Source organism: Pollicipes pollicipes, unplaced genomic scaffold (genome assembly GCF_011947565.3).
Source record: "Pollicipes pollicipes isolate AB1234 unplaced genomic scaffold, Ppol_2.1 Scaffold_7231;HRSCAF=8579_pilon_pilon_pilon, whole genome shotgun sequence".
NCBI classification, from domain to species: Eukaryota; Metazoa; Arthropoda; class Thecostraca; order Pollicipedomorpha; family Pollicipedidae; genus Pollicipes; species Pollicipes pollicipes.
In genome coordinates, this window is record NW_023597034.1 from 15,560,959 (window position 1) to 15,576,876 (window position 15,918).

The 15,918-nt window shown below is 50.4% G+C and overlaps 1 protein-coding gene across 1 annotated transcript; it reads right to left on the reverse strand.

Annotated features, from left to right (window-relative positions):
* Nucleotides 1-271: 271 nt before the first annotated feature.
* Nucleotides 272-15,399, reverse strand: LOC119109678 (polycomb complex protein BMI-1). The gene is made up of 8 exons (XM_037233401.1): nucleotides 15,282-15,399; nucleotides 8,705-8,843; nucleotides 8,416-8,518; nucleotides 7,845-7,948; nucleotides 7,089-7,194; nucleotides 4,074-4,182; nucleotides 3,718-3,798; nucleotides 272-3,581 (listed from the first exon to the last, which is right to left on the reverse strand). The coding sequence occupies exons 2-8, from the start codon at nucleotides 8,832-8,834 to the stop codon at nucleotides 2,955-2,957; spliced, it is 1,260 nt and encodes a 419-aa protein (XP_037089296.1). The 5' UTR covers nucleotides 8,835-8,843; nucleotides 15,282-15,399; the 3' UTR covers nucleotides 272-2,954.
* Between the last annotated feature and the right edge of the window lie 519 nt (nucleotides 15,400-15,918).

Here is a 15,918-nt window from a genome sequence, read left to right on the forward strand (position 1 = left end):
TGAGGGATGATGGTCCACACTTTGTCCCCATTGCGGATGCGGGGCTGATGACTATATGAATTGCCACGGTTTAACGGTGACCATGCTCCATGCTTCCTAGTCTATAACCAACTAGGAGGCAAAACAATGGCAAGTAATCCTATCTGTCAAAGAGGAAAGCGCCCCCCCCCCCCCCCAAGCAACATAATTAAAATACAACACGCATCTACCGCAGTGCTTGGAGGTGCCGTCAACTGCGTGAGCAGAACGCCCTTTCTGTGGGAGGAACCTCGAAGGGTGCTAGGTATATTTTAACGTAACACATGCACAGATGATACTTGGCAACGAACCAGCATACCACTGAGCAGCAAATGCCAGCAAAATACCGCAACACAAGTTATCGATATCGCGCCTAGCACACTGCCAAACCACAATATCGGAATTTTCGTCAACAACCACCGCCAACTGTGGCTGTTGCCGGGCTCTACACATTGGCACCGCACTGCCTAATTACTAAGCTGTACATAAACAAACGGGAATCACGACTGTCACGCACAGTTCACTAAAGAGAACATCGACACCCAACCCGCACCACTCACATCAACCACTCATACTGCGGTGCTGGTGGAAGTGTCCCGAGTGGACTTTTGTCGCAGCAACATACACTCCGCAGTCAGCTGGGACCAGCCCTCACATACACATGGGTGTTGGAATAATCCACCTGGAAGCATTCCTGGTTCCTGTACGGCACACACTAACAGCTGATTTGCCAGTTTATGAAGGCGCAAAATAACCCCTAAACTCGTATAACGTACTTATGACTTGTCAGGCATGTCAAGGAAATTGAACATAGCTATACACGCCGCTGAAGCGTATTGTCAATTCAAATTCATGCATAATAAATACAACAACCAGGGTACTGTTTACGGAATATATAACAATGCAGCCTACCGTAAACAAAGGAACGTTCACCAAGCATAAATGTAGACGCTTCAGGGATAATCCACTTTGGCTCGTAACCTGCATTAAGGGGCTTATACAACAGCTCTCAATTTCGATTTCGGATGTAGTAGAGGGAAGGAGGAAGGGAAGGGGAAAGTCGGCGCAAAAAGCACAGCTAAAATGCAATGCAATGAGTTTATGATATCGCTTACTTCGGTTGAGATTAAATAGTGATCGTTCAACTTACGTTGACGACTAGGAATAATGTAAGACTATCATAAGAATCTTGTGGATCTACCGACGTACGTCACCAGACGAGCAGAAATACCTCATTCAAGTTCTTCTTGCCTGATCTACACTCAGTCCTAAAATATGTTGAATACAGCTGGAATCAATCAAGGCCTTTCCCTGAACACGGACTGAATACACCCGTCACGTAGACTCACCACTAACCATAGCTTAACGACGGAGACTGAACAGGTTTAGTCCTTTCACTGACACCAAGCGCCCGTCTCATCAGCACGAGGTGTTAGTGATGGTAACAGATGTGCCAGCCTCCTGCAGCTGGCGTGTCAGGCTGTGGATGTCCCTGATGCAGGGCGGCGACATGGCCGGCGCCGTGGCGCCCGCCGTCGGCGAGCTCTTGCTGCTGTCGCGGGCACGCTCCTCGGCCGATCGCTGCCGCACCAGCGACGGGTTCGGGATGCTGCGCACGCCCTGGCTCTTGGGCCGCTGTGGCAGTGGCAGCACCGGAAACACAGGCCGAGCGGCCGTCGGTGCGCTGGCCGGCGCCGGGCGCGCCAGGCCGGCCAGCGGCGGCACAGCGCTGCTGTAGCGCAGACCGAGCGTGGCCGTCTCGATGTGCAGCGGCGAGGAGACAGAGCGGCCGGCCGCCGCGCCCGACGCCTGAGCCGATACGGGCGCCGGCGCTGCGAACGAGCCGCCGCTGCTGACAGACGAGGGCGGTTTGGAGGTCGGCGGCGGAGTCGTGCGAGGGGAAGAATCGTTCGTTTCAACTCCATTATGAGGTGGAACCTGAAGCTCTTGGTGCGGGGAAGACGACATGAGGCGCTTCTGAGCCAGGGACTCCACGATTGATTGGATCTTGTTAGAGCCCTGACTTTTCTTGGCGCCGGAGATGACGAAGATTGTCTTTGATTCTTTCGAGCCACAGAGACCTTCTGCAGGCACCTCTCTAGCGTGGGTTGAAAGGTCGAGGACATCAGTCGCCGGTCGGGTAATTCCAGTTTTTGTCTGCTCCTTTTCTGTCCCGTTGGACGAGGCTTCAGAGACGTCTTTCGGCGTCTTCTCTGCTGGCTTAACACCCTTTGACATTTCCTCCGGGGGTTTCTTTTTAGAAGCTGTGGGAAATAGCGTATTGGATCCTTGCGGGGATGTCTTGGCTGTTTTAACTGACGTCTGGTGTTTTGTTGCATGGACCCTGGAGACAGGGACAGTTTGCACAGAGCAGTCAACCTTTCTGACTGCTGCTTTTTCTGCCAAGACACATTTTGAAGAGCTTGGCATGCTGCCGTTTGGAGATTTGAACTGGCCTGATTTGCCGAGCCCCGAGATGTCTGGCGCAGACCTTGCCCTTGTTACCTCTGGACGGCCAACCAAAGACGCTCCATTCGTGGCCTTCTGTATTCCGTCTCGGCCTGAACTGTTTCGACAGTCAGACGCGCTTCTCTGAAACATACTTCCAACGCTGCTGTGCCTGCCGCCGCTCGCAACCTTGTGATCTGCTGTGGCCGAAGACAGCTTATTGGCCTGCTTGCTGGCCAAGTATGAATGCCCAAGCTGTGTGCCGAACACCTTAGGCTGATCTTTTGAGCTGGGGATATCAGTCTGAGATTGCAGCGAATGTGCCACTTTTTGGCTTGGTCTGATGGACACCTGACGAAGCACAACTGACGGGGACTTCGTCATCGAATTCGGCACGTTCTTCACCTTCAGACTTGATTCCAGAGCCTGACCCTTCAGCAGATTCTTCGCTTTCTGGCAAGCCTCGATCAACGACGGCCTCGGCTTGCTCATGAGTTTCTGACTCGCATTTTCAGGCGGCAACTTAGGCCTGGCGTCAGGTCTGGAGCACGGTGCGACGGCTGACGACCGCGGCTGGCTGCTGACTCTGTGTGTAACAGCAGCCGCCTTGCGACGTCAGTTGGCTGACTGTTGTTACTTCCACAGGGTTTGACAACCGCACGATGACTGTTGACTCTTTCCGTGGGCTTCACTACTGACTGATTATTGGGCGTTTCGACGGACTTGACAGTCCGCCCCTGCGCCTGGCTGCTGAACTTCTCGTTGGGCTTGGCCATTTGGCTCTGCGGCTGACCACTGGGCCTTTCGCTGGGCCTCACCATTGCCGGCTGACTGGCGGCTTGATGTCGGGGCCCTGTGGATGGCAGTGGTGGCGTGCCAGTGTCTGTTTGGTTGAATGAAGCGGGCGGGGATTTCGGTTGGCTGCGTTCCTCGCCTTGACATGGTTTCGCTATCTCACTGCGAGGATGGCTGGTAGAACATTCCCCGGGACCTGACGCATTTGCGCTGAGCTTCCAGACCTTGGGTGGGGGTTCTCCCGCCGGGTCCAAAGCGACAACCTTTCGTTTGCTGACTTTGGTCTTCGACACCCGAAACAGCAGCTTCAGAGCCGATTTCTGAAAACAGTCAAAGGTGTACTTTACTGTCGCGTAGCAGGCACCATAAAAATAATTGGATAATTATTAACATCTATCTTTTACGTCCAACAAAATCACGCCTCCAGATATTTTCGCTCATGGTCAAGACTCTCACCCTGCTCCAGTTCACGATGTACGCGACATCGAGCAGCGTGACATCAAGCGGTAGCACCTTCCTGCCGTGGATCAGCTCCATCTGCGGACGGCGAGCAACGGTCAGTTCGGTGCCACGCCAACGCCCGCCGCAATCGCGACAGATCACTGTCGCCTCCGCCGGACGTCCAGTTTTTTTGCCGTAATTCCGCGTCACGGCTCACAGCACGTACAGTACCGGTCGGACGACTTTGTCTGCTCCCCCTCCCGCGCCGACCAATAGTGAGCGCCATTCAACCCATCGGCATTTTTCCGACCGAACTGTGCACCCCCGGATGCCGTACTTCCCAGCGGCCGTGCGGCAGCATGTCGTCTCACCTGTAGGTTGTCCGTGAACCGGTACTTTTGGTAAAGGAATTTTTTTAGTACAGCCAGCGGCAGCCCGGCCGGACAGCGCAGGTACCGCACTGGCACCACCTCCTCCACACTGCAAACCACACGATGAAGGTGCGTCACGTCATGTCATCGCGATCAAATGGAGAGCAAGATTCGCTAAAAATGCATGCAAAGTGACCCTTATTGTCCGTTCAAAGAGTGCTCCACATTTGTATGAGGTTTGAAATGAGACAGCCACCTTGAACATCATTCGGTGCAGTCCACAGCTTGCCCCTCTAAGACCTTAAACTATTATAGCTTCTGTACTATACGTCCGCGAAGATGTGCAGCCTTTTCCGGATAGGCTACTTCAAGGTCACCAAGGCAACCGCGACCCTGTAGTAACGGCATTCATATCCTGCTACACCATTGGCCATGCAGCGAACAAGGCCAATAAAGGCATAATTTCGGGTCGTTCATATCTGGCGTTCGTGAGCACAATTGCCAGATATAACGACCGTCAATTGGCTCTCCATCACTGTTGTGCAAGGTGCGATGACGCAATCAAACAATGACGTATTGAGAAGCACGTGTACTAAGCAGAGAAGTTGGACAGGTTAGCGTAGTCCCTTCCACTTAAAAATATACCGATACTTATATGTGAGCTTATCTCGCCACGTCTGATGCTTGCTTCAATACCTTCAAATGTGGAGCATTCCCTTTAAGCCCCAATCTAAGCTGCGCTCCCAGACGCATGCCACTTAATCCTTCAGATACAAAGACTTCATCCTCTTCCATAAGACAGCAGACCCACGTGCTGTCCCTTTTCATGCACAGCTTTACCTCGATTCAGTTGAAGCCGTGCATTGATACAGGGGGAGGGGGAGCGGTGCCAGCCCTGCATGCTAGATGCTGCGACGATTTTCAGAAGATATCCAGACGATAAATATTTTTATTCCAGAATATATCCATTTTTATCCAAAACACTAGGAAGTAAAACGTTCTTATGTCGTGAATATCACTGAGCTGTTGATGTAACCAATACTTGCTTGATGTCATCGTTAAATCAGTACCCCCAGGTACAGCGAAGGTCGATTATTGTCAGCACGATACCTCCTAAATCGAAATGCCGAAAAAATAGAGCTCAAGAGCCTTTCTTGCCCGCACTGTCCGCAGCCAACGGGGGTTTTATAATGTTGTACCATGCTTGTTTAAAGCTTCCCCCTCAGATCTGGTAAGGTGCAAACCTAAATGCACTAGTCACTGAGACTTAAACGGAGTTTTCCACATTTGTACGAGGTTTTGAACTGAAAAAGCCATCTTTCGTTGCAGTTCTCAGCCTTGCCTTTCTCAAGACTTAAACCCCCCTAGTTTCTGAGCTAGAGACCAGCAAACATGTGAGGAGTTTTTCTGAGAGTTTCTGGGACTAGCGCATTTCAAAGCAACCATGGCATTCATGAGGTCATAACACCATTCAAATCTGCCACTTCCATAAGCCACGCGTGAACAGAGAAGCCGTGTGGTCTAAGGCAGTCTTTCCACTTAAAAGTATACCAATGGTTATAAGTTAGCCTATTTCATCATGTCTGATGCTCGGTTCAATATTTTCTAACGTGGAGCATTCCCTTTAAACATCACCCCATCCCCGGTCAACCAGGTTTCCAACGCGGTTTGGTTCGCGAGCACACTACCCGCATACAACCGGACATTAGATTGGCCGTCACGCCAATGAAAAATGTGCAAGGTGTCGGATCAGGATAACGACTAGTTCATCACTGTCATTTAATACGGTATAATATATGCCACTTAATACGGCTTGGCGTGACAACGCATCCAGCTGGCTTGCATACACAGGTCCCCAGCCCCGGCGCCAAATGCACGACAAACAAAATCATGGCGTGGGAGATGGTCGAGTGACCATTTAATGCTTTCACAGTTGCATGGCTGAAACTATGCAGCCGTTTGAGGGGCTAAAACCTTCCAATGCCTGTGGAACGGGACGGAAGGCTTGTGAGCGTCCGTTTACAGAGAACTATCTTTGAGCCCAACGAACCGTTCCATACATGGTAAGTTTCATCACTTGGTTTGGAACACTCCTGAACGCGTCTTACCGCTACTGAATGCAATATTAACGTGAAGGCAGCGTGATCGTAACAAGCAGAATGTAATCGAAACCTAACTAGCAGCGTATAATCGTGTGAAGGCATGCGAGCGAGCCATTTGCAGCGACTAATGAAAAAAAAGATTGTTCCGAACTTATCATTGTCTGAACGACGTTCAGACCGCGTCGTTTGCTCCGATAAATTGTAAATTATCCTCCGCATGCGGAGCACGTTTTTTGTCCTAACCCCCGCCCTGTTCGGGGGAGGGGGGGGGGGGTCGGTGCGATGCGAGGTTTTCTGAGAACATCTCTCCTGCATGTCGTGTAATCACACCCAAACTTTTGGTAGCCTATGGGGTACTCATTGTGCATGTTTCGACATGAAAATGCGCCTCAAGCCTTTCTGGTTTTTGCGAAGCGACGGTTGTAAAGGAACACTGCACGGCGATCTACGGCCGACACCGGCGGCGGGCGGCAACTGAAGGATTCGGCGATCACGTGCGGGGCTAATACTGTCACATTAATGGGGCGCTGCATCATAAATGCATGCTCAAAACACACACAAGTACATATCGACGCGCTCAGGATCAGGCTAGGGAAACCGTCTGCGTCTTATTTCGCTTCGTGACATGCTTTCACATATATCGGCAAGCACAGCTGGAATTACTTGATTTTCGGGGTAAATTGATATTTGACTGGACCTAATGGGGCGAATGAATTATTGACCCAGGAGCAACAAAAATATTACCAATCGCACGGTCTCGTCAGGACGAATCAAATATTTATTTCCGTGAGGCTTTCTTCTTTAGTTTGGAAACGATAGTGCGGATGTAACGACCCTTCCCCTATCAAGTCCCCCCCCCCCCCCCGTCAGTCCGCGTTATGAAAAATGGCGAATCAGGGCGGGGGTATCTTACCTATGTGAAGCATATTGAATTCGCACGTCGATCGTGTCGTCCGGTGCGTAAAACCGGGACGACGCCTCTTCCTGGGCACCCTTCATAATCGGCGTGAGATCGGGGTCTGCGAACGAATCGTCAGATGTCATGCCCGACGTCCCGCCCGTCCAATGCTGTGACGCCTTGTTCCCGACAGAAATTCATCATCAAACTTTGCCATTCATATACGCAAACTACCAGCAGAGTGATTGACAAGAAGTTACCCACATGGGCTATGTCGTATGACGCAGACGACGTACATTATATGCATATAATGTGTATTACGTACCCGTCAACATGGAGGTATGGACGAGGACATAAACAGTCATCGAATGATCGGTTAAATGTCACCTACGAAAAGGCAAATCACAAGCGTCCAACCCATTACCATGGCAAGACGCAATACCTAACGCTAATAACCAATGACGGAATAAGGGAAATGGTAAGCACGGAAACACCAAGGCTCTTAATTTGGAACTGACATTGGCATGTGGTCACAGGTCAGGCTTACGCAGTTCACGACAGTAGGCTTGTTCCCACAAATCTGTCGGAAACGAGTGTTTTCGTTTACTTCGCGCACAAGAAATCAACAATTCCAGGCATAACCACTAGTCGCCTTAGACTGCTGTAGAAACAGAAGCATATAACGCGACTTAAGGCCTCTCTGGGAAAAACCAATGCCTTCGGTTCTTTGCTCATGGCACTGGCGCCAGCGCAATCAGGTAGAGCACTCACCGGCGCCAGGTTTATCCCGGTAGAACTGCTGCCGTCGCCCCATCTCGTCCCGGTATAGACCGGGCACGGTTTTGTAAACTATGCTTTGTAGGGTGGTGTCTGGCCTGAAGCAAAATATACCTTAATACGGTAAATCGGCCCTGGGACGGTGCAACATGATGGTGAAGTGATGTCACAGCAGACACGTGCAGCAAACGCATTACCGTCGCAAGGACTGGAAAACGCGGCAATTCGATAGCCGGTCGGGGCTTTCGTCAGGGCTGAACTGCAGCGAGGTGGACAAAGCGATGACACAAAAGCACGGCGGGAGTCAAAACTCGTTTCGGGACAACCTACCCGGATGTCTTGTTGCGCGCCTTGTGCATGCTATTGCCTGATGTTAAAGTTATGGTCCCATCACCGGGTCAGTCGCCTCGCTGGTCGGTAGTCCAATCACCGCTTAAAAATAGTGGGCGTGGATGGATTAAAGATGCTTGATGTGTCCATATGTAAATGCTTCAATGAGAGGTGTGTGTGTGCAGACGCCCTGATGTACGCGTACATTGCTTACATCTGCCGGAATATTTCTAACCTCAAACTGACGGCACCCTTGGTCCTGTGTATCATGACGTCACAGGTCAGAGCCGGACAGTAGATGCTGGCCTCCAGGTGACGCAGAATGCATGAGCGACAAACTGAAACGAAAGTAGAAAACGTAGGTCTTCATGATGAGCGCAAACAATCAGTAACTGGCTGCCAACTTGCTCTTTTCCCCCCACTCCTGTAACCTGTTGAAGGAATTTGAATGAGCATTCCAGCTTTAACACCAATTGAACAAGGGCGCCACTCCTGGGTGAAGCGGTACAGCGCGGTGTGCTTACATGTGTGCAGGCATTCGACAATCGTGGTGGCGTCGATGTAGTAGCCTCCGCAGAGAGTGCACACCAGGTGGGGAGTCAGGTCGGCCACGCCCACCGCCCTCTGCGGCCGACAGTCTGGGATCGCCTCCATCCCCGTCACCTGGCGAACACAGCGAAGTCAACAGCACACCACCGTTTCTAGTGATGGACTTATATGCGTGAAGATCTTCAAGTTACGGGCGATATACTGAGAAAACCGGCAATATTCTTGCGAGCCTCCTGAACTGATCGTGCGATGAGTTCCAACAACCGTTACGTTATAGAAAGATACACAATAATACTGACATCGGGCTGGCATAGCAAACAGGGGTCAGCCCGAGCCAAGCCATATTGGGATCAGTAACTGCAATTGGTGATCAGTTTTTGCATCAAAGCCACCACAGCACTTATATTCCGCAAGAGCACAGAGAGCTTGAGGCCACCTAGTACATCCTCGAAATAAACACGAAATTCCAAAATCATAAGCTCATTAGATAAGCTCTGACGAGGCCATCGCCAGTATTCTATCCTACAGTTAGTTCTTTTGGATTCACCCTGAACCCCATCTCAAACTGCGACTTGCCCGTTATTTCCGGCATTAACAACTTGCCACAGTCACGAAGTCCGTCCTCATTTCCCTCTCCATCGATGCCCGCCCGCGATCACTGTGCCACAGCCGTGACAACTGTAGTAGCCCGCCGACTCCGCCCTGACATCGTGACAGGCCTACAGCGGTGTGCGCTCGTCACGGAGGGCCATTGTTCCTCGCCGGCCGACGGCCCGGCGCCGGCGCCGTTTTTTACCGCCCTGCAGCGGTCGGCCGGGTCCGTTGACCGGAGCCGCGCCACGCACGCCGCGTACGCCGTCGCCGCGCCGTTACACGCCACACGACCGCTGGAAAGCCACCACGCGCCGTGTGCGACGCTGGAAGCGCATCATACATCTTCCGCGATCGCGTAGCCGGACTAGGACCGGGACCCAGGCATCACAGTTCGTACCGGAAGCGCGTTGAGCGTCATGTTTGTGATTGGGCGAGCATTGGGCGCCACAAGGGCACATATGCCACGCAGGGCCCAAGCGTTAGCCGTGGTAGTGATACGGCACATGAGGACAGCTGCGCCGCAAGCATCATCGAGCGCCATTCGCGTTATCGGACAATCAAGTTCCGAGCAACACAGTCGGCGCCGAACGATGCTCGGTGGCAGACGCGCCGCCACGCTAAACGACTGGGGCAGGGCTTATGCATTTGCTTCGACCTGTGTTCATTTGCTTAGGCCAGAGCCAAATTCTTAAGGCTAATGCTTAGGCCAAATTCCATTCATCGCCATAAGCCTAATGTAAAACTCTAAGGCTATTGAGGGCAGGACCGCAGTCAGGGTTTTCTTCATGTGGGGCGGAGCCCGGTGAGTGCGCATCACGCCGATTATAAACTTTCTGTCGGGAGCATGCATGGTGGAATACGACAACAATAATCCGGTCTTAAGGGGTTCCTTGGCTGCGCCCCTGATTAGGGACCTGAGCCCCAACAGGTCACGCCATGACCAGACTTGTGTCTGACTGCGGTTGACCAGGGTCGAATTTGACCCCGAGTCCCAGTATGCAGAGTTGATTCCGAATATCTTTACGCGACTCCAGCGATTCCGACTCTTCTCCACACCGGTGTCTACAGATAAGTGGAGTCAGCTCTGAACTAGCAATCTTTTCCTAATTCAGGGACAGCTCACTCCAACGGAGCTGGCTCAAACTCCTTGACTTAAAGCACTGTTCGCATAAATCGCTTTTCACTTGTCCAACATACGCTACACAGTCGACACCCGTGACCAGCGAGCGATGAATGTACACACAAAAATGGTCCCCGTCGCACGCGCCACCGGTCCCATCAAATGTATTTCCTATGTAAATATGTGCGGGAATAAATGTTAACAAACACAAATTCCAGGAAGATACCTAAGACTTCACAGATGGAGAGCACCATCTGTTTTACGCAATGCAAGAAGTTCCGCACGCCTGCAGCGCGATAAGCTGGGCTTTACCTGAATTCTGGGGGTTGTGTCCATCAGCAACTGCAAAATCATGCACACACCCATGCCATAAGCAAAAACTTCTAAATCACCATCAACATTGTTTTACAAACGAGGTCAGGACCGAAGTGTCGTGAAGAATGGGTTGCGAGGCGGCCATTTGTATCGTGGTATTAATAGCTACCAGACGCTTTGCAGTGAATTCGGCGCGGAGAATTGGCGGATATTCTAAATGAACAGCTGTCATCGCATGCGGCGATTTTCCGAGGTTCCCAGTGTTGGCATGCTTTTCCACTGGAAACACTTACTCCGATTCGAACCACACTAATTTGAATTATGATCCGCCCATTTTTAGCCATCACTCACTCACTATTTCATCACTCACTCATTAGTCAGTCAATCACTACCTTGCTTCCTTAAGCATCACGCAGAATCCACCACGTTAGTTTGCTCAAATTCGAATCTATTCAAAAGTGATTTCATTCGAATCATGATTTGACTCCCGCTGGTATTAATTCCGAATAGCTCCGATTCATTTGGATTCGAACGAAACGGAATGGAAGCAAGATGGAAGGAGCATTGAAAACAGAGCGGGAAACCTTTCGGGCGGCGCATGCGGCTTTTTGGGCATTCTAATCCTAGGTCGCATGATGTCATTCCATGGTTCTCGAGGCGATGCTTTGTTCAAACATCAACCTTGCTCTATCCACGTGTTTCCGTGACAACGTAAGGAGCGAGCGTACGAGCAAGCCAACGATATGCCCGCAGCTATGTGCCGGTTCGCTGTAGGGTAAGGCCCGGTGACCACCATTTCATAAGTGCAGGAGAAGCGATAACCAATCCCGCTTCAAGAGCGCTGTATTACCAAACAGTCGAAGTGCCAACAAGTCCGACTTACCATCACTGACACGGCACTGCCAACGCCGTCAGCTCAACGATAGCCGAACTCTGCCGATCTCAGCTAACTTGCAACCCGTCCCGCCCGCCTATCATCTGTGCCGGCACCGTATGTCTGCAGGCTCGTGCGACTGTCCCGCGCGGTAATCAATCACCCGAAGCCACATGGCCTCTCACGCTGTCTGTCTGTGATTGTGCTCGAGGCGACAAACACTCATCTGGAGCTGGCGTGACAATCCCGCGAGCGTCGTTCGCTGACGTCTCTGGAAACACTGCAGTTGACAAGTAGCTTCCTGAGCGATGGGATTTTCATGTTCGAATATGACAGTGAACACCCGTGTTACCCACGGAAGCGGGAGCTATCTGTTGAGCACACAGTCCACTTCGGAGGATGTCACAAAAATCCTATGCAACGAGTAGCGTTGGACTAGTTTCCACCGCACATGACGCTAGAAAATGCACCTGATCCGCTCGAAGTATGTAATGCCTACGCAATTAGCGTTGATCACCTTCAAATGCAAACGTTCGTCGAGACTAGCATTCCATTTACGTGTGGCGGGATCGTAACTCTATTGCCGATTAGCCACTTTGTTTGTATGCACGGCGTGACAAATCAACCGCATGGCGTTTTTGGCGTGCCTACGGTCGACGTCTTTCATCTTATGCGTTGAAGTTTCAATTGGCAGATTCCCGCTGGTTTGAAAAATTGAATCCTGCGTTCGATTTAAGGCACAAAGCTCAGCGTCTACGAGCATGTCAAAAGTCAAACCCAGTTTAGAAACCGATTCCTTCCATGCAACATTAAAGGGTGCTAACTTTTTGTAAACAGGTGGGGCGGCCATAGCCCCCAGGCCATCCCAGGTTCCAAATCCAGGACACTACCGGACAGGACAATTAAGTAAGTATGAAGATACCTTGAGTTTGAAGCTGCTAATCAATGTATTTGTAACGAAGCGTTTGAGTTTCACTTGGACTAAACACGTGGCAGGCTGTCATCGGAGGCAGCGTGACGAGGCATGCTCTTGGACAAAAGATGAATTCTTCCGGATGTTATATATATATATATATATATATATATATGTATGCATATATGCATAAAAATATTATATACATTCATGTGAAATGTATATATGTGTACGCGAAAGAAGCAAAATACATGCATAAAAATAAAATACATTTATATTAAATGTGTATATATATACATATATATATACATATATATATATATATATATATAATGTATGGGAAAGAAGAAAAATATATACATAAAAATAATATATAGTTTATTAAATATGTATATATGCATCTATATATATGTCCATCAATAAGGCAGATAATGCTTCACCATGCAAGCGGTCCCAAGCATGGGTTAGCAAAACAGCAAAAACACAAACTTATACACTGCTGGGAACTAGTAAAAGAGGACTGGACGGGGAGGGTTTGAAAGCATTGCCTCTTGATCATAGGCCACGCATCTGTCTGGCAAAACAGGGTGCAAAGCTCTACCCCGGCCAAAACGGAAGGCCGGGATAGCCACGCCTTTCCCTGACACCATGGATACCTACATGTCAACTAGGTACTTTTCCAGCCTATGCAGGAAATTTTTTCGTTTGGTCACAACGAGCGGAAAGCGTGTCGAACGGTGTCTTGGTGAGATAACCCAGCACTTGTTTTCAAGAACAGCTAAAGGCCCAACCTACTTGTCCTATTGGTACGTCACGCAGTCCTCAGGCCATGACAGTGCTCCATGCTAAGACAATTATAGCACTCCAGGCACGGTACGTGGTTGCCGAAACAGCCAAGGACGCCCAATTCCATTATACGTTCCTAACATTGCCAGGGTGCCTGGGAGTGACCACGCTACCTGGGTGCGTAAGATATTATCTAAAATCGATGTGGTGGATAGCAGGATATGTGCTGGATAGCATGTCATCGCACGCTTCCAACCCCCTCTACGACATTTTATGGCATTTAACAGCGGGCACGACGGCAGACTGCTCCGAAACAGACGACAGCCATCAAGCCCATGCGGGCGTCACGAGCCACTGCTGTACACCATTTGAGGCAGGATAGGAGCGTCTTTCCCTGACTCGTTGCAGGTAACGTCCATGTATGTCTTCGCGTTACCAAACTCTGCTAAAGTGCGGGGGCGCGGCCCACACTCCCCCCTTCCTGTTGCTGCATCTTCTCACGGGTTTTGCCGGAAGCGCGGTGCTTTCGCTTCCTGCGCACAGCCAGCTGTGACCCGAGTCAACTTCGGCGGTATCTTCCGACCGTTTCCGCAGACGATGCATGCGTTAGATCGCGGACGCGGCCAGGAACACCCACAGTACCTTCAGGCTCCGCCACCGTCTACGAACAAGAATGGTTGGCCAAGTGGACCACTGGTGAGAAAAAGAACGTGTACAGTGTACAAAGGTAGCGGTGTAGTCCCGAAAATTACGCTCGTGGTTCTCAACTCGCTTACACAACTGGATGAAATTCACTGACACCCTCACCTTCCCAGGATGCTGAGTACGGTGCACTTATCCGCCTTGACAGTGCGATTAAACTATGTCGATTACCAATACTTCATATGCGCGCACATGGAAATCGGTGCAATGTTCAGAGTGGCTTCGTAAAAAATCGAGCAGTAAATGCTCACGTAATAATCACGTACCCAGCAGGAAAAACAACGCCGCAAACGCACAGTAATCGATCGACGGCGTTACAGTGCGTAGTGACCAAATCAATGCGCTAAGAAAATACGTATGTTGTAAAGTACACTTGCCAGGAACATTACGTATTTAGTTAAAACAGTACTGTTAGCCCTGTTCTTCATAGCATAACCCGGAGAAAGGACACAAGATGCACTACTATTTCGGCTGCACGTCTTTATTGCAACGAATATGAGTCATCTACTCATATTCGTTTCGATAAAGCATGTGGCCGAAATATCAATACATACATTTCTTCCTCCTGGTGATCCTACGACGAATACGGCAAACAGTGCTGTCTTATCGCTATGAAAGTACATTAGCAGAGATGTAACAAAATGCATAACACTCACAGCTTGTCCAAGGCGAGCCCGAGCAAATGCTCACATCTAATCCTCTACAGTCTATTTATTTCTCTGGTGGATCTACCACCACGTCCTGGCTTTGAAGCACGTCATTTAATACAAAAACGGAATACCATCACAACATCCATCAGTCATTGGCAAAACATTGAGGGTGATGCAACACACCCCGATCTCTTCACCACATGCACCAACTCTCCAACGCAGTGCGACACCTGTCAACATGCCTTCCTAGTAAAAACACAGGCGCATTCCCAAGCTTGACCGGTCAGCACTGCAAACTTCATCGGACAGGCAACAAAAAGAAATACTGCAAACTCGTAAAGAGGGATCTAGTGAATAAAGGCCAGTGACACTCATCACACCAAGCATCCAGCACACACGCCCCCACCGTGCAAACAGGGACTATCTGCACCCCCTCTCCCCTCCCTGTTTGGGCCGTACGCACCGGGCGCTCCCTTTCATGTGGTCCCGGCGCCATCTTGCCGCTAAGCTGCTGATGGTTGTAAAAAGCACGCCTAGAAAACACAAATTGCTGAGCGACCAGAGCAGGTAGAAACAAGAAAAGTATATCACAACATACCTGTGATGAAGCGCTAGGTGACAGTATGTCGATACAGGCTTAGAAGCGTTGTTTTCCGCTGTCAATTTCGATTTTCCTCGGAGCTTCCAGCGGCCCGCCGCCCCAACACACGTCGGCTTCACACTGCGTTTGCGGCGCCGGCGCGCCGGTCACGTGACAAAGTCCCGGATGTGGCGGCGGCCGCGAGAGGCGGGCGCGCAGCGAGCGACACTATTGATAAACAATTCCTTTGCCTCCCGGGGAACTAATTGCTGATTAAAATGGCTGAATAGTGCACACTGGGCAAAATGTGCGCAACTGGCATGCAGTGCTCAGTATAACGCAAAAACGCCACAGGAGCGCGGGAGAAGATCTCGATCTCGATGGGGAAGTCTGACGGTGGATCGGATCCGTGCCACTGTACGCGAAATGCTCGTCCCATCTCTCGTATACTCTTCGGGAAGATCTATTAAAATATCTTGCCAAAAATTGCTTGGCTTCCTACCTACATAGCGAAAAGAAGCAGACTGGGGAAAGACAGCTTTGCATGTTTAAATGCAACAAAAGATGAGCGAGGGCTTCTAAACAGACATGCTTCGTTGCTACGAAGTGCTATCTATCGGATTCTTCGCATTTCACTTGCCTTTATGTGGACAAA